Genomic DNA, 19,690 nt, shown 5'->3' with positions numbered 1-19,690 from the left:
AGAAATGACCGGCTCTATACTTATGGGACACAGGCACACGCTTGGCGCTGCTCCTTTGTTGATGCACGTGCAGCTACAGTGCACACAATTCACAAAGACAGAAGAAAAAGATTTTTTTATTTTTTGTGGAGCGTACTTTGGGGGTTATACCACCAACAGACAGACGCACGCTTGGCGCTGCTGCTTTGAGGATGCACGCACAGAAAAAAAAAATATTTTTTGGAGTGCACTTTGGGGGTTACAGCACCCTTTGACGGACGAGCCAACCGGCCCTTTACTTATAACACAGGCGCACGCTTGGCGCTACTTTGTTGTTGCACATGCGGCTACTGCGCACACAATTCATAAACACAAAAATATTCTTTTATTTTGTTTGGAGTGCACTTTGGGGGTTACACCACCCTTTAACAGATGAGCCAGCCGGCCCTTTACTTATGACACAGGCGCACGCTTGGCGCTACTTTGTTGATGCACGTACGGCTACTGCGCACACAATTCATAAACACAAAAAAAAAAATTATTTTGTTTGGAGTGCACTTTGCGGGTTACAGCACCCTTTAACGGTCAAGCCAGCCGGCCCTTCACTTATGACACAGGCGCACGCTTGGCGCTACTTTGTTGTTGCACATGCGGCTACTGCGCACACAATTCACAAACACAAAAAATAATTTTTTATTTTGTCTGGAGTGCACTTTGGGGGTTACAGCACCCTTTAGTGGTCAAGCCAGTTGGCCCTTCACTTATGACACAGGCGCACGCTTGATGCTACTTTGTCGATGCACATGCGGCTACTGTGCACACAATTCACAAACACAAAAAAATATATTTTTATTTTTTTTAGAGTGCACTTTGGGGGTTACAGCACCCATTAACGGACAAGCCAGCCGGCCCTTTACTTATGGGACACAGGCACATGCTTGGCGCTACTTTGTTGATGAACATGCGGCTACTGTGCACACAATTCACAAACACCAAAAATATTTTTTTATTTTGTTTGGAGTGCACTTTGGGGGTTACAGCACCCTTTAACGGTCAAGCCAGACGGCTCTTCACTTATGACACAGGTGCATGCTTGACGCTACTTTGTTGATGCACGTGCGGCTACTGCGTACATAATTCACAAACACAAAAAAACAAATGTATTTTTTTTGAAGTGCACTTTGGGGGAGCACCCCTGATGCACAGATCACTCCCTGGACAACACTACAGTACCCCTCTAGGACGACAGCCTTTATGGCACACTGCACAACACAGTCCAGCCAGCCCCTATAGACTTTGGAGTGGACACAGCCCCTATGGACAACTGACTGCACAACACAGCCCAGCCAGCCCCTATGACAGCAGCACAACACAGCCCAGCCAGCCCTTATGGACAACAGCAGTACAACACAGCCCAGTCAGCCCCTATGGACTGAGTGGTCACAGCCTCTATGGACAACAGCAGCACAACACAGCCCAGCCAGCCCTAGCTCCCACCCTCCCTCTTCACTGTCCACAGCCAGAGTGAGAAATGGCACTGACGCAGGGACCTTTTATAGAATCCAAAACCCGCGAGATCCGGAAGGCGGGATGATGACATTTTGCCTCGATTTCAGTTCCGAGTCAGGCGGGAAAAGTCGAGCCTGACTCGGATACGACTCGGATCGGGGGGGTTCGGATTTCAGAAATCCGAACCCGCTCATCCCTAGTTTATGTATTCATGTACACTGAACAATAAAGATTCTTTGGACAGCTAAGTCTTTAGACAAAATACAGGTTGAGGTTTGGCATTGTCACGTTTATTATATGTCATGTGAATGTATGGATTTTTTCTCTTTGCTATAATGTATCTATTTGCAGTTTTTTACATAGTTACTTGCATCTCCTTCTTTTCAGTGCCACAATGTAAAACTGGTCCAATGGATTTGGTCTTCATTATTGACAGCTCAAGAAGTGTTCGGCCATTTGAGTTTGAAAACATGAGAAAGTTTATGATTGATATGATTAATTCCCTTGACATTGCACCTAGTCATACAAGGGTTGGAGTGGTCCAGTACTCTAGTCAAGTGCAAAATGTATTTTCTCTAAAATCATTCTCTAAAAAATCTGAAATGCACAAGGCCATAAATGATATAATTCCTCTGGCTCAAGGGACCATGACTGGTCTGGCAATACAATATGCCATGAATGTTGCGTTTACCGTTGAGGAAGGAGCTAGACCACTGTCAAAAAGAATTCCAAGGGTTGCAGTTATTGTGACTGATGGCAGACCTCAGGACCGAGTTGCAGAAGTGGCTGCACAGGCTCGGGATGCTCAAATTGAGATCTATGCTGTTGGTGTCCAGAGAGCAGATGTCAACTCTCTCCGAACCATGGCCTCACATCCTATTGATGACCACGTCTTTTATGTAGAATCATTTGATCTCATTCAGCACTTTGCAATACAATTCCAGGACAAACTCTGTGGTGAGTTGCAATATGTTTTATTACAGAAGCTAACAGAATTGATATTTCTTCTGAAATGTGTTTTATTGGATTCTTTTCAGTTTTCAATATGTTTTTGAAACTGTTAGAAGTGGAAATGATTAGAAAACCACTTGTACCCTTCCCTGGCTCAACTTGTGAACTCACCTCCTACAGCTACTATGGTCTACATCCAAGTGCACTTTACTAATGAAAAACTAGTAGGCTTAGCATATTCAGCATAAGTACTTTCATGTACTTTATATAACAACATGGTAAATATGGGTATTTTAGTTATGAATCAGTGAATTCTAAACAGGATTCCAATGTTGAGCTCCATGCATAGGTTATAATACTATAAATAATATCCCTCAAGGGCACTAAATTACAACTAGCCAGCAGCTGTGAGTAGTGTAAGAGCCTTCTAATGGTCTCCTAGGAGAACAGGTAAATAATATAACTGTAACACTGTGTTGTCTACAGTTGTGTAGGTTATAATACTAACTGCAGCTGAAGGGTCTGTACTTCAGTAGGAGGGTGATCACATGTAGCCTCTGCATATATATGCACTTCACCACCAAGTCATCTGAATGGCATACGCTGGATTGAAATTACTGTGCACATAACTTTCACCCTGAGAGTATCGAGCCTGCTAATATTAAATAGTAGTAGCATCGGGTTCTACCCTTTTAAATGAGGATGAGACACTGTAATCCTGGGCAAGGCGGCCGGGTCCCAGTGCCTGTGCAATGGATCTGGCAGGTGCCCGGGAGCGGCAAATGCGCAGAAGTGGCTGTGGCACCATGCAAGCACATAATACCGGCTTCTATGCACTGCATCAGCTGCAGCTCCTAGCACCTGGGTAGGACTGCCCTATAGGATTTCCACTGGAAGCACTCTATTTGATAATTGCAGCCTGGACTGGCAGTCCCAGGGGGAGAAAACACCTGTGTGACTGGCAGGCAGTCACAAACTGCAACTGGCTCACTGAGGTGGCAGGTTTTACTGGGGGAACAGCAGCCTTGCAGCCCCTTGGTAAAATCCCTCACTGGACAGTAGTGATTGAAAACACACTGCTAAACAGTGTATCTAACCCTTCATAAGTTAGACATTCACTTCCATTTACACAATAGACTGTTGGGCACCTTCAATGCCACAGATATAACTCTTTATAATTGCAGTTTTCCTACCATTATTCCAATAATCCCAGCATGGGTTTGAAATACCTATTCTTCAAAGTGGAACTGTTGCCCTTATCACCTTTCCTCCAAAACCTTCTTGCCAGAAGCAGCCTCGCCCCCTCATTGATCAGAAATAAACCTACAGTACCATTATCAGTATGTCAATCACAATGTGTTGCCCTATATTGTTTAAAAACTAGATTTTGTTTTTCAGGCGTGGACATGTGCACTGAAATGGACCACGGATGTCAGCATACCTGTGTTAGTGTGCCCAGTTCCTACTACTGCCAGTGTAACCCAGGTTACAAACTCAATGCAGATGGGAAGACGTGTTCTAGTACGTAAAGACAGCGTGCAATCTTTATTGTTTTTTATTTTTAAAGTGACTCAATATTCTGCTTCACTTTACATTGAAAACAGTTTCTATTATTCAAGCAGTAATAACTTGGAGGTAACCTGTTCACAATACTTCTCAAAGGAGACTGAATAAGTATATTCTTTTTGGGACATTTTACAGTATGAACACAAGTAGTTGTGCAACAATGTGCTGGAGCCAATAGCAACCAATCATTGAGCTACAAAAGTCAACGTTTGAATTTGATTAAATGTACTGTAGATAGTCCTTGTATTTTATGTTTCTAAATTATGTCTAACAATCTCACAATTTCCATGTCAAAAGTAACTCATGTTTACTTTATTAATTACTGTAGATAAGACAAAACTATTGAAAGTATAGAGTTCCCACTTAATTACCTGAAATCAGATGATCCATTGGGCCAAATGTAATAGGGTGAGAGTTTAGCAGTAACCTCTCACACTTTTTAAACTCGGCCAATGTAATAGAGTCTGAGAACATGCATGTTTTTAGACTTAAAAAACTCTCACAATTTAAACTCTCATCCAGATGTTTTCCGATTTTGAAGATAAAACTCGACCAATGTGAGAGGTTACTGCTAACTCTCACATTTTCTAAACTCTCACCCTATTACATTTGGCCCACTATCTTTGTGCGGAACGTAAATTGCGCTATTTAACAAAACTGCAGGTCTCTAGGGGCCTGATTCATGTTTACAAGGAATTGCAGAGCCGTAAGGAAGCAGCCGTGCAATTCCGTGTCATTAAAATTCAAATGCAACAGGAGGTGTTTGTAGGAGATGCCTCCTGTTACCATATGCGAGATCCGAGTCCTGCGTCTGAGAAAGCTACTTCGGATCCACATTGCGACAATTGGTCGCCATTCACGATGGTTTCAGTACCAGGTCCAGGAAGTCTGCGTCCAACGTCACACCTTGAAAACAGAGGCAACATGCCACCAGTTTTAAAGAACAGGGCTGGATGCATCCCCCAAAACACTCCAAAATCAGCATGTTAATCATGCTGATGCTGACAGGGCTGATATCGCAAGACCCGTTCTGCACATATGCAGAATGGGTCTTGCGTCTGTGCGGACCCTTCAACATCGTATTTGTACGTACAGTAAACCATTGGGTTATGTACAAATATAAATTAGGCCCTATGTAAGGTAGTCAGTTACACTGCTAATTAAAGGTTTGCATCCATTTTAATAGATGTATACATGTCATGCAGTTTGAAAAAATAAAAATTTAATAGTACATCCTGAATCAAAGTCTACTTATAATGTACCATTATTGATATAAACCATTCTTGAGGCAGAGGCTGATGTACAGTTTTATGCCAAAAAAAGCAGATGAAAAAATTCACCCTCCAAAAAAAATGCACATTTTGACAGCTTGCAGAGCTGGGTGATCAGCAAGGGTGCATACCGCCAATTTTACAGCAGGAGGGAACAACAATCAGCATACAGATGGATGCATAAGAATTTGTGCAAATATGCGCAGTACAAGAAAATGTACTTTGAGCAAAAAAAAATTATATATATATATATATATATGTTTAGGTCCAACTCTACATCAGCATCCCTCTCAGATATACACTGTAATACATTTTGTGATCATTCAAAGGCTTGTGAATATTGGAAGACTTCCTACAGTTTGGTGATAAAAAGTTCTTTAACCACTTAACTGACAAATGTTTTTTTTACCAACAATCACTAAGTAATTGTTTGTTTGTTTTTTGTTATTTAATAAAGATTTAAATGCATTTTTAAAAATATATTTAAATATTTTATTTCAAAAAACATATCTAGGGGGTGTTTTGCATCCCCCTGTGTCCATAAGCCTCCATTATAAAATCACTCCCCACCCACCATCAGAAATAGCCCCCGGAGTGGAAAAAGTTCCCCAGCATTATCACCGCCAACCCCCCTAGTGGTAGTAGGTAATCGTTTACATTTATTTACTTTTTTAATATTTCCCCCCCAGCAAAAAAAAGTTTTTAGTGGGCTTAACCCACTTCCCTACCCCCCAGTGTCAAAGATGACTTGGGGCAGGGGGGACTGATTACACTGTACAACAAATTAATACATTTAATTTGTCTCCTTTCTAAAAACAGTCATACATTACTAATTTGAGGTCAAGAAAAACTAAAATGATTTCAGAATGTTTTTACTAGCTCTATTTTTTAGCTACACTACTTGCACTATACTGTATGTACATTAGTAATATCGTCCTAGTGAAAAGCTATTTTAAAATAATCTATATTTTCTTGATAGAAAATAAATAACAGTTGTTTTAATTCAATCAATCACAAATAAGAACACAAAATGAAACAAACATACAGCATACAAAACATACAGGATATGAAAGTACTATATAATATAGTGGCCTATTAATGGGGTGCTTTCTCTTTGCTTGTCGCTTGTACTCCTCTTCTGGGGCTTCTCTTGTCACTGCCCAACAGTAGTGATTCACCTACCCTGATATCTTTGTACCATTGCTGAAATGTCTTGGTGGAATCGCTCACTATGCTTGTCACTCAGTGCACCACAGTTATCTTGTGTGGGTAATCCCGTGAATCGCATATATTTGAATAGGGGAGGGGACAAATAACTGATTCATTTAATTGGGTCATTAGGCCCCGCCCCCTCTGCGCAGAACGCAGTTTGCTGGTAAGATTCTCTTCATTCTGCCCACTTCACTAGGAATACCCCTACATCGTCATAAATGGGCTATATCTCGGAACTCAGAGCTAACTGAGAGTTTTAAATGTCATATTCATTCTTTGCATGCTGAAATCAATTAGAAGTAACTATTTTCACATTGGAAACATTTTCATTGTTGTGCAGTGTTATATAAGGCCCCCTGCTGCAGCTGATCTCTGCACATGCAGAATGGATTTCCTCCATTACACAAAGGGGGATCCAGAGAAGCAGCACTAATGCATGAGATGCAAACTGGTCAGGTAAAGGACTACTGACTGTGGTTACATCTGATGCGTTGGTGCCAGGCAAGGGGTTAATAGCACAATGAGCATGTTCTCTACAGCCAATGGCATGTTCACACTCACACTGTATACTTATGATTATAGTCACATGGTGTCTATAAGGACAAAGACATGAATACAGTTGTATGTCGGTTTAGAAATATCTACTAAACAAATAAACTAAATAAAATGTGTTTGGGGGTTGATTTTTTTTTTTTTTTTTTTTTTTTTTTTTTTAGTAATAGATCTATGTGCCCAAGGAAATCACAGCTGTGAACAGATTTGTGTTAGTTCTCCTGGATCCTATACCTGCGCCTGCCGTACGGGTTACAAACTAAACAATGATAAGAAGACATGTTCAGGTAAGTTAAAACATTTACCAGTGATATATGATAACCACCAATGAACATGCACGGCCAAATGTAATAGCCTGTGTTTTGCGGGAGACAGCTCGAATCCGGCGAGATAGTCACAATTTGTTATAAGGCTAAACCAACCTGGATGATCAGCAAGGGATTTGCGCTGGCTCATGCAAATCGCAGGCTATTACATTTGGCCCTTAGTCTTATCTGACTGACAGCTAAAGGAATATATGTTTTGAGGAAATGTGGGGAGTTAATACAATCAGTACAAGGGAAGATGTCAGCTATACCACAAGACATGCTGTGGTTGGCCATTTAGGATTAAAGGGAAGTAAATGACTGCAGTATCAGCCAAGCTGGTAAGACATGACAGTCACTCAGAGATGGCTTTGTAAAGTCTTATAGTATATTGTAAAGTACACCTCACATAATAATTCTCAAAGTCTCAATAAAGAGGTGGACGGTTTTAGAAGAGGGCATACAGCTATTTATGTTCTGTCATGTACTGTATATATAGATATATTTACATTTTGCATGCAGTATACATAGCGAACATTCTAATTATATTTTTTGCTTTGGAAATGTCACACTGCCACGTAAGAAGGAGCGCTGCTGTGCTTAATATGGGAGTGCTACATATTTTTCTCATACAGTATGTTGGTCAAGAGGGGGTTTCTGAGCATCTGTAATCCACATTCTCAAAGTATAATGCAATTTATTTAGACTGGTTTGACAATCCAGTAGTGCTTTTATCGTACCTATATGTTTTTGTAGTCTCTTGTCCGATTGGCTAATAGTCTGGATAATGGGCCTGACTCAGATATGCACGCTAATCCCATCGCAACTGCGAATCCATATGCAGCAGACTTGCGAAAATATTCTAATGACTTACCTAATGTTTTGTGCACAGAGTCGCCCACCTTCAGTGTCTCCCATCCACCGCTAACGAATAAAAGATGAAACATGGGTCACACATCGTCACACACCTGGACCTCTCCAGCTGCGTAGCGCACGCCAGAAAACTGTCCTGACACACCAGCGTTTTTCAAACTATCCCTCCCCCATTATCTCCCCCAAACACTGACTACCTGTCACTCACTTTGTGAATAAATGCTCTATGCAACTGCCGTCACAAACCAATCACTGCGCGTGCCCAGGGCGGCTTTGGGGCATGCGCAGAAACAATAATTCGTTCCACTGCATCCAACATTGACATTGTGTCCACCTCTGAATCGGGCATCATGTCTCCCTAAATGTGTGTGCCCAAATTAGCCACAGAGCTGACTGTTACACACTCAGGCCAAACGACTTGGTCATCATATGTGTGAGTCATTTACACGAGTACTTCAGCCAGCTAAAGGTGCCAGCAAAAGTTCCCTTTAACAACAATCTCCATGGTACAAGTCACAGGTCTGTCATCACCAAATGGATTGTCTGTTCAATGGGCAACGTAGCTGGAAATATCTCGAGTTGGGTGGAGTTCCCCTTTAATAAGTGTAAAAGGACTACATAGATAGTAGATTAATATGATGCATTTGGTAGGAAGGTCCTTTTCACTCCATGATTGACTATTCATGATACATATGTTGAAGAAAAGTTCTTGAATATGGCAACACAAATTAAAAGAATAATCCAAATATTAACACTACAGATATACCCAATAATGATTTAGTTTGTGTGTGTGTGTGTTAAATACAATTATTTTTTCCAGCGATAGACCTGTGTGCTCAAGGGGACCATGGCTGTGAGCAAATTTGTGTCAGCTCCCCCGGATCCTATTCCTGTGCCTGTCGCACAGGTTACAAACTAAACAACGACAAGAAAACTTGTGCAAGTGAGCGGATATTGTTATCATATGTTTAATTGACCATTCTATCTACTTGTAAAGGAATTGTTGTTACTTTATATTTATGTTTGAAGAGTACCTTCTCCCCAGGTCCCATAGTGCAATTTGTTATACCTTAAATTTTATACCAGAGTAGTGCCTCCATGTATGTGTTATGTCTTTAGCCTAAAAACAAAATGGAGTTATCCCCAATTTCCATTCTCTTGGAAAAATAGAAATTGGGGAGTTTACTTGGATAGCCCAACTCGTGATTAACCTCACTATACAAAAAATGATGAATAGAGAAATAGTGCATGTCATTACAGTCCTAATAAATCAGCTAATTGACAACTATTATTGTAACAATTTCAACACCAATTCCTACATTAAAAGAGAGTACATACAGCTTAAAATGTATTAAACTTGAATGAAAAAAAGATGCATTAATGCTTACAGCAGTCGAAGGCAACAGGCCACTGATTAGTACTTTTTAGGATGAGCATAAGAATATTCTATAAACTTAAAGCGTATTAGACAAGTTTGCCAGCCATTAATAGGTACAATATCACAGCATATTGGTCATGTGCCCGATGTTTTAAAGGTTGGTTTTGCCTTTTAAATGATTGCCACTTTAAAACATTGGGCAGACTCAACGGAATCTCGCCGATGCTTGCAAGATGCAGGCTACTACATTTAATCCCATGTGATCTGTTGTTTTGCTTTTGACAATGACTTGTCAGTAGTCATTGACTTAAATCATCCCTACACCTTCTGCGACTGTAACTACAATAAACACAGGGTATAACTTGAATAAGGAAACAAGCTATAAGGCAGTGATTCCCAAACCTAGTGCCGTGGCTCCCTGGAGTGCCACTGGGCACTTGCAGAGGTGCCATAGGTTGATTCTCCAGGACCAAATCCAATTATTTATGGTCCGTGCATTAGGCAAAACTACTGCTAGAGACTGCCAATAAAATGTGAGGGCAAACAGAACTACAACCCTATCTACTTCTACATAATTGAACCTAAGGATAACAGGTAAGCACAATTTACTTAATTTGTATTTTTCAGAATTTCTCAATAATAAATGTGTGGCCTTGGGGTGCAATGCAAAAACTGCTGATACTATAGGGCACCCTGATTCAAGGAACTTTGTGAACCACTGCTTGAATGTCATGATAATCTAAGCTCTGGTACTCCCTCTTTAAGATTCACTAAAATGTTTTATTTGTAATATTTGTATGTGTTTTTCAGTGATAAACCTGTGTGCTCAAGGAAATCATGGCTGTGAGCAGCTCTGTGTCAGCTCTCCTGGCTCTTACTCATGTGCCTGCCGTACAGGTTTCCAGCTAAACAATGACAAAAAGACTTGTACAAGTAAGTTAATGTATGTTTGTGTGTATGTGTATATATATATATATATATATATATATATATATACATAGTCCTCACTGACATCATAAATTATTAAGACTGGGGTGGGGATGCCACGATTTAATATAGACTGTGGGTAGATGTAGCTTTATTGGAGAAATAACAGAGATTCAACAAGGATATATATATATATATATATATATATATCTATATATATATATATATATATATATACACATATATATATATTAATATATATATATATATATATATATATATATATATATATGTCATGTGTGTGGATTATTACCAGTGCCCCGAATAGATAGATAGATGGATAGATATGCACCTAAATTCTAATTTTCAATGTGAGCTGTTGGAGCCAATATGTGAAACTTGCTCCAAATGATTGACATGTTCAATAATGGTGCAATCCCAAAATATTTCTACATACGGTCAGCAGATCATCCGTTGATCATCTAGCTATTACGGAATTACTTTTCTTTCAGTTTGGTCACTTACATGTTTGACCAAGTTGGAAAATAATTTTATTTGGCAGGATTGGCCTGTGTATGACCAGCAGAATACATCCCGTGACAAAATACATGCTTTAATACCCTTCCGAAAGACAACTTGAGGTGTCATTTATTTATTTTATTTTCTATGAAAATCTTTTTTATCAGAGCTTTGTACAGTAAACTCTTTATGATTGTCGGAATACTTTGATCTGCACCTTTGATTAATAAAGGAATGTTATAGTCAAGTGACTCTTTATAGACAACATTTTTCTGGTTTAAAGATGATCTTGTTCAAAAGCCAGAAGAACGCGAATAACATCAACAAAGAGCTTTTATTTCAATCCTGCATGAAAGATCTGTCTGATCTGGAGACCAGTCTCAGCTTTATTAAAACAATAACTAGATGAGCTTTCATGTTGATCTAATTTTCGCTAAAGCAACCCAATTTACCTGACCTTTCTCTACAAAGATTTCTTTCTGAAATGTCAAATGATTGAGTTGTCTTCCATTACCTCAAATAGTAGAAAGAAGTTATTGAAAAGATTGTGCTGCTGTGGTTTGGGTCCTGCTGTTGTTGGAGGGAGGTCCGAAACTCATAATGCTGTATTATTAATGTGCATTCTGGATTGTAGTGATTGACTATTGCTCGTACGGGAATCACAGCTGTCAGCACGAGTGTGTTGGTATCCTGAATGGGTATTTTTGTCGCTGTAATGAGGGCTATACTCTTCAGAGTGATGGGAAGACATGTCTGGGTGAGTAGAAACCAAAGTGGTGTCTGAATCTCTGGTGTCCCCAGACAGGGCAGTTATTTGTATATGTGTCTTTGATGGGTTGTTTGAAGAATATAAAAATGATGGAAATGAAAGGGAAGGAAATGCTGTTAAAGAAACAGATGAAATTGGATGCTTAACACCTTGGGACAGGACTTGGAAACACATAATCCCATGATCACACATGACATACAAAATTAATTTAAATTTAATTGTGTTTTCAATTTTCAGAGACAAGGTATGATCCGTTGGCTTTGTAAACAATCAATGATATAACTAGACTAGTTATGTATATGAATCACTGGCAGTATTATCCACAGCCATAAAACCCAGTTATAATTGCTGACTATGGGGTCGATTCAGACCCAGACGCTAAGCTGCACTCTCACGTAGCCAAATAGGGCCGGTATGCAAATGCCACGATCACACTGTCTGGTGTAAGGACGCCCTCTAAGCCTTAGAGAGCGACAGCAGAGGGAACGCACGCCAGTATAAAGATGCCCACCTTTCTTTCTTCGCACACATCATCAACCAGGAAGTGTGTGATTAATCGGTAATATCGAGACTCGAGAGCCATCGGAGCTGCACGCAGTGCTTGAGGTAGACCCTACCCCATCGCAAGCACTGTGATCAATGCTGTCTAAAATACAACCAAGTGACGTGTACAATGACGCTTCTTTGCTAATTATGCATACCCATAAAACGCAGTTTAGACACCCAAATACGCCTGCGTTCATACATCCACTCCCCTGTTCACAAGCACCTTCCTCTGTTACCACCCACAAACGGCACTGTCACTCAAATTAGCATCCAATTCCCAAGCGCATATTGACGCATACGTGCAATTATTGACCATAGTGTGCGTTTGCTGCTTAGCGTCCGGGTATGAATCAGGCCCTATATTTCAACTTCCTTATCACTGAGATAGGGCTTATACACTCTTATTTAATTATTTATTTCTGTACATCTACTTATATGTTGCCAGCATATTCTGGGGAGCTTTACTTTTACTTGTTTTACTATCACCCTATCTTATATAGGTTAACCCCATGGGTGTAACTACCATAGGTGCAGCTGCTATGGGGACCAGAGCTGAATGGGGTCCATCTTTCTTGTCAAAGTTACATGTGTTAAATACATTTTTCACCATTGGGTGGTACATAGGGGCCCTTACAATCTTGCTATGGGGCCTTCAAATACCTAATTACACCCCTGGGAAAACCCCAACCGTGTATTAGCTATTGTTTCTTTTCATTTATCTGATTTTAAACAGGGAAGAAACAAGGTGGATCTCTTTAAGAAAATTGACAATGATGACAATGTTGCTTTAATAAGGCGATTTATAGCTCCTTAATCCTTACGCAGAATCACAATGCACTTTCCTAAATAAATGTACTATATATCATGATCCTAAACCACTGGATTAATCCTGTAAATTTATTAAACAATTATAGTACATACATATTAGTCCTCCTAGGTTTGTGGACATTTACATCCAATTTCATTATATCCCATTCGATTTAGGAGCCCTTATGGTTATGATAAGTGCCTGATGTAATTTTTGTTGGCGGGTTTTATAGCCAAGCATGCCTTTGGGCAGGAAATAGCAGGAAAAGTAGTTAGCATAGTTCTATATTTAATTTTAAACTGGATTCGGCACAAATGGTAATGCAATCCATAAACAGAACAGCTTGCTCTGGAGAGAGAAAAGCACCAATCCAAGGAATGTCAAATTATTTTATAGTCTCTGTTTTCATCTTCCCAGTTCATAAATTGTTATTCTTGCATGGTCTGTATTCATGAGATTTCCTGTGAGGGAATAAAGACTTCTAAAGTGATTTTTTTATTTTTTTAAATGCAAATTATAAAATCCACAATGCAATAATAATTGGTCAAGGAGTATAATTTAGCCCATTTAAATTGTATATTTATCTCCTCTACTTTTGGGAGGCAAAAGTAAAGCATTTTCCCTATACAGTGCATCAGTAGAGTAGGATCCCCATCCCTTGGACACCGCAACATTACTAAAATGCAGAATCCCTCATTTTGAATTCAGTGGCTTAAAATATGTTATCACAACGGAATTGACGTAATACACTGTTACTATGGCAACTCCCGTAGTGAGACCGTGTAGTAATATGACTGCTATACACAATCATATTACAATTTTGATAAGGCCCCCATACACTAAGCGACGGATTGCCCAATGCTGCTTTCGAATTGGGAACATTGATCCACCAGTCGGAAATGCCAACCGGTGGCCATCGATGTTCCGCGATCCATCAGAGGATCAATGAAACTGTACATATTAAATTTCACCGATTTGCTAATCACAATCATATTTTGATCGTGAACGTCAAATCAGTGAAATCCAACATGTTGGATTTCACAGATCCGGCATCGCAGGAACGCAGCATTGCAACAATCTGTCGCTAGTCTATGGGGGCCATAACTCAAGATTGTTGTTTCTGCTCTTGAACTACTGACCTATATTGAGATTTGTATATAGATAATATTTAGTACTTTGGGTTTTTTAATATACTTTCAGCTAATGACATGTGCAATGTTGTGGATCATGGATGTGAATTTAAGTGTGTCAGTACACCTGGATCATATCACTGCATTTGCCCAGAGGGACAAGAACTTGAAGCTAATGGAAAAACCTGCAACAGTGAGTATATACAGAAAAACTCAGACACCATTTTCTTCTGGTAGTGACATACCAATAATGTACAGCTGTTTCTTCATACGCTGTGGCTCTACTCACGCCAAATAGCCCCTCTCAACGAGCCAGGGGCCCAGTGCCTCAGCCAGGCCGATCACTTAAATAAAACAACTGGGAATGATAAAACTACATTGCTAGCTTGCACTGATCAATGGACATGCAACATTTCTACATTTGTGTGTGACTGAGGCAGTAATTCAAATAGCCAAGTTTCTTTTTCCGGAAGCTAATTGATCCCCCGGGCTTATTCAATTAACTCTAAAGATGGAAATTATCGGGGGTCATGGCCTAATCGAGGTAGGCGTGACCACTCCCCTCTTAGAAGAAAAAAAGGGCGCTGCGCACTGAGGAGAGGGGTTGCTGTGAGCCCCTCAGCCAGGGGAAAATCCAGGGGAGGTCATGATCAGTGTGTGATTGCACCCCACCCCGCAGAGACTTCTGCTGCTGTTCTGCAACAGCAGTCTCTCTAGTCCCACTGCAGCCCAGCACACAGACGTGTAACCCGGTAACCAGCCCCGTTATCATGGCCGAGGCAACGAAAACACATAGGATCCACATTATCACACAGACCTATGTGTTTTTGCCACCCGAAAATATTTTGTTCGGGTGGAATAACGGGAAGCAATTGAATTTGGCATTAAAACAAATTTGCAAAACAACACCCTTTTTTCGCACCCAGAAAAATATCAGGTCTAATTGAATTCCCTCCTGAGTCTGAATCTGTATACAAAGTGCAATGATGCAGCGGCCGCTGCTTTTTCTCACGCCAAATTCTGTTGTGCTTTATCTGCGGCTTTCTATGTGTTTAAAACAAATTTGTGTACTATTAAAGTGCCAGCCCAGAGTCTCTAATATACTTTGAGTGGTACTTCGCTGCGTCTGTGATGAAAACAAGATGCAATATTTTATAAAAAAGATGGTTCACTACTCCTCTGGGAGCGACTCAGTTGTGTCGGTTGTCTCATGACATATTGGTGCTAGGTGTTTGAGGACACATCTGTAATGGGTAGCTGTTGGTTTTATTTATATATATATATATATATATATATAATATATATATTTTATACCAGCATATACCTTAATCACTGCTGTTTACATTCATTTAGATATAAAAAAAGGTGCTGTTATATAATTTTACATTTCGTCACAAAGGAGCTCCATGAGAGGGTAAATTGTACATGTTAATAATCTTTCACACTGTTGTTTTATTTTAATTAAAATTGACAATCTATAGTTAATTTGTATAAAAAATAAATTTATCTTAACTTTATAAAGTATGTACACAAAACAGAAATGCATAGCTTTTATTCTATATATTTATAGGCTAGACAAGCCACTTTTACTATTTCTGTCTATAAGAAGCTTACATCAACACCTGTATATACATACTGTATACTTCAATAATGATATCCTTGTTTACAGAAATGCACTATACACCATCAAATAATACAAATTTTCTTGCAATAAAATACCCTATTTGAAGAGAGGTCAAATTGATTAACTAGATGTCCCATCTCTTACCACCTTTGTTGCCTAAACTGCTACAGGTTGAGTCTCCCATATCCAAATACTCCGAAATACGGAATATTCCAAAATACGGAATTTTTTTGGCATGACTGAGATAATGAAACCTTTGATTTTTGATGGTTCAATGTACACAAACTTTGTCTACGGCACAAATTATTAAAAATATTGTATAAAATTACCTTCAGGCTGTGTGTATAAGGTGTATATGACACAAATTAATTTAATTTCTGCATAAAAACTTTGTTTGAGCCACAAAATTATTGAATTTATTGTTTAAAATTAACTCCAGGCTGTGTGTATAAGGTATATATGACACATAAATGCATTTTGTGTGCATATTTGGGTCCTATTCCCAAGATATTTCATTATGGTATGCAATTATTCCAAAATACGGAATATTCCGTTATCCAAAATACTCCTGGTCCCAAGCATTTTGGATATGGGAGACTCAACCTGTACTGTTACCTAAACTGATCAACCAGAACCTCATGTTTGACAACAGGCTGAGCAGAGTGCTATAATTACTGAGATATATTCTGCTAAGGCAGAACACACAAAGCGAATGCGAGACTTGACTGCATGACTGCATTTACTATCTAATCAGGTCACACTGGCACACCTCTAGTCTTTTTTTCAATCGACTGCCCAGTCCTCTAGCTAATCCGGCATATCATCTACTCTGCCAGCTGTCAAACTCTGCAATTAAGTGGTTTCAGGTCATGTAATTGTGCAGGTATGGTGGCAGGGCAGTCTTGTGCCATCAAAATAAGCAGGAGGGGTTTTCCAAATATTGGAAACTATTTTAAGGCAGAAAAAACTGCCAATCTAAATCTTCATAGAATCTGACAACAAGACAGGGCCCTGTGCAGATTAAAACATAGATTTTTTTAAATAGATATGAATTTTTTTTTTTTTATTCTTCCTATTTCGATTTGCCCTATAAATAAAATGTCTGCGTGTGTTTCTATATCCCAGAATGCTCCACTGGCTACATTGATTTAGTTTTTGTCATTGATGGCTCCAAAAGTGTCCGACCTCAGAATTTTGAACTGGTGAAGCAGTTTGTGAATAAGATCGTAGACACCCTGGATGTCTCTGCCCAAGGCACACACGTTGGACTAGTCCAGTATTCCAGCCGGGTGCGCACAGAGTTTACCCTAAATCAGTTCAAGACTGCAAAAGATATCAGTAATGCTGTGAGGAACATAGAATACATGGAGAAGGGCACCATGACTGGACTGGCATTGAAACATATGGTGGAGCACAGCTTCTCTCAACAGGAAGGTGCAAGACCCAATGTACCCAAAATTGGTTTGGTCTTCACTGATGGTCGCTCTCAAGATGACATCTCAGAATGGGCTAAAAAGGCCAAGGAAACTGGTAAGAGTATTCAGACAATTAGATTAAAGCTAGATAATATACTCCAACTATTTCATGATGCTCAATATTTGGAATTGCCTAACGGAAGACACTTAGGGGCCTATTCATCATCACTTAATTTTTACAAAATCAGGTGAAAATTAACATTTTCACCTGCAATTGTAAAAATTAAGTATTCAGCCCATTCATCAAGAAGGTAAAGCAGAAGATATCACAGATATCTTCTGCTTATCTTCCTCTCGCAGAATGGCCCACTGTCCCCATACACTAGTATGGGGACAGAATTCATCAAGCTCTGAAAATACAATATTTTCGTCACTTGAGTGCGGGAGCATTTCCCATCTTGAGATGGCGAATGTTCCTGCTTGTGAGATCCCCTGTCCGTCTCCATCTGCAGGATGTCAGGGCTCTTGTGCGCATGCGTGACCTGTAGGCCATGCATGCGCACTCCCATCACTGCTCCGAAAGGAGAAGTGAAAAGTTTCACTGCTCCAAAAAGGAGCAGTGAAGCCGTTCGCGGGACAGCTGATGTTCGGATCAGCTGTCACCGTGCCGGAGCAATAATGAATTGCTCCGGAATCTGCGGCAAGTTAGAATGTTAATTATCGGGATCCAAACAATGAATAGGCCCTTTAACATTTGTTATAAAGAGGTGCCTTTATTATTATTTTATGCAAACCTCTAAAGATTTTTATGAGCAGTGCTGAAACAAAACTTATTATAAACAGCTACAGAACCACAAAGCATTAAACCATGTAAATAGTATATGTGTAACTGGGGAACTCTGTTCTAACTAACACATACATAAAGTCAAAGATTAGGAAATAAACCAATGTAATAAAAATAAAGGGGTTAGAAGAAGGATAACGGGACAGTAAATATCAAAGTATAAATCACTAAAGCTGTGCAGTCTCTTATGAACTGGTCCCCATTGAGTAATTAACTGGTATATAGCATTCAGGGCCTCCAGAGGGTCCACAGGCATTCTGTCAGCCTGCTGCTGGTGCCCATGCTTTTGTGTGCCATCTGACTGCCTAGGGGACCCTCTGGTAAGTAACCATTATGAGAAAATGTGAAACAATAGGGATAATAAATTACTGAGTGCTGTTAAGATTCATTGTATTTCTTTACACAGCAGAAGAAAGAGAGATATCACATGCACAAGACACTCTAAGTGCAGTGTCACACACAAAAACTTCTATCTGTAATACATGACGGTATGCAAGCACTTTTGGAATTTACATTTTATTTTTTGCAAATGTTACAGAGACTTACATTAAACAGACCGGAATCACAGGGATCTGCTAAATTTCACACTGGTCAAGGCCCAGGTCACTGTTACAAGACTCTCACTCTTGTATTCTTTGCATTGCAGGTATTACTATGTATGCTGTTGGTGTTGGGAAAGCAGTTGAAGATGAACTCAATGAAATTGCTTCAGAACCCGTAAACAAGCATTCTTTCTACACAGCAGATTTTACCACAATGAATCTCATTGCTGAAGATTTAAAACTTAACATTTGTCCAGGTATGATGTATTAACAGTAATATCCATATTCTGGACAGTGCCATGATACTTACTGTAGATAATTGGATGTATGCATACTGTACAGAACGTACTGCCAGAGAGTACAGTGTCAAAGAGGTTTATACGAGGGGTGATTGAAAAGTAATGAGACTGATTATTTATTCAGAATCAGATGTCTCCACGGGATCTGAACATTTTTATTTTTCAAAGTAGCGTCCTTCACATTCAATACATTTTTTGCAGTGTTTCAACAATGATTCAAAGACGTGTAGGAGACTGTTTTGTGACATCACTTTTAGGGGTCTATTTACTAAGCAGTGTTAGGAGACAGAGTGAAAAGTGATAAGATAGTGATAAGGTGCCAGCCAATCAGCTCCCAACTGTCATCTCACAGGCTGTGTTTGAAAAATGACAGTTGGGAGCTGATTGGCTGGCACCTTATCACTTTCTTATCACTTTTCACTCTGTCTCCTAATACTGCTTAGTAAATAGACCCCTTTAGTGTTGCAGCTGTGGCATTTTTCACTTCATCATCTGTTCAGAACTTCTTTCCGCACAGTTGTTTTTTCAGGGTTGGGAATGCCCAGAAATCACAGGGCGCTAAGTCTGGGCTATATTGAGGGTGTTCCAGGGCTGTCCCATTAATTTCAGTCAGTGCTGCCAATGCAACAGCAGCAACATGTGGTTGCGCATTGTCTTGGAGCAAAAAACAC

General features: G+C 39.7%; 1 protein-coding gene across 2 annotated transcripts in view; it reads left to right on the top strand.

The window, feature by feature from the left end:
* Positions 1 to 19,690, top strand: part of MATN4 (matrilin 4) — a 75,101-nt gene that overhangs the window by 48,911 nt on the left and 6,500 nt on the right. The window contains exons 3-11 of one of the 2 annotated variants that reach the window (XM_088442791.1): positions 1,876 to 2,445; positions 3,838 to 3,960; positions 7,205 to 7,327; positions 9,039 to 9,161; positions 10,407 to 10,529; positions 11,677 to 11,799; positions 14,366 to 14,488; positions 17,045 to 17,449; positions 18,825 to 18,977. In XM_088442791.1, coding sequence (XP_088298917.1) covers positions 1,876 to 2,445; positions 3,838 to 3,960; positions 7,205 to 7,327; positions 9,039 to 9,161; positions 10,407 to 10,529; positions 11,677 to 11,799; positions 14,366 to 14,488; positions 17,045 to 17,449; positions 18,825 to 18,977 — 1,866 coding nt within the window. The remainder of the gene's footprint in view (positions 1 to 1,875; positions 2,446 to 3,837; positions 3,961 to 7,204; positions 7,328 to 9,038; positions 9,162 to 10,406; positions 10,530 to 11,676; positions 11,800 to 14,365; positions 14,489 to 17,044; positions 17,450 to 18,824; positions 18,978 to 19,690) is intronic. The other variant, XM_088442792.1, reaches the window with a different exon arrangement.

This window comes from Taudactylus pleione, unplaced genomic scaffold (assembly GCF_031769625.1).
Source record: "Taudactylus pleione unplaced genomic scaffold, aTauple2 ptg000317l, whole genome shotgun sequence".
NCBI classification, from domain to species: domain Eukaryota; kingdom Metazoa; phylum Chordata; class Amphibia; order Anura; family Myobatrachidae; genus Taudactylus; species Taudactylus pleione.
The sequence above is the reverse complement of the archived record's forward strand: the minus strand, read 5'-3'. Positions and strand labels throughout refer to the sequence as shown.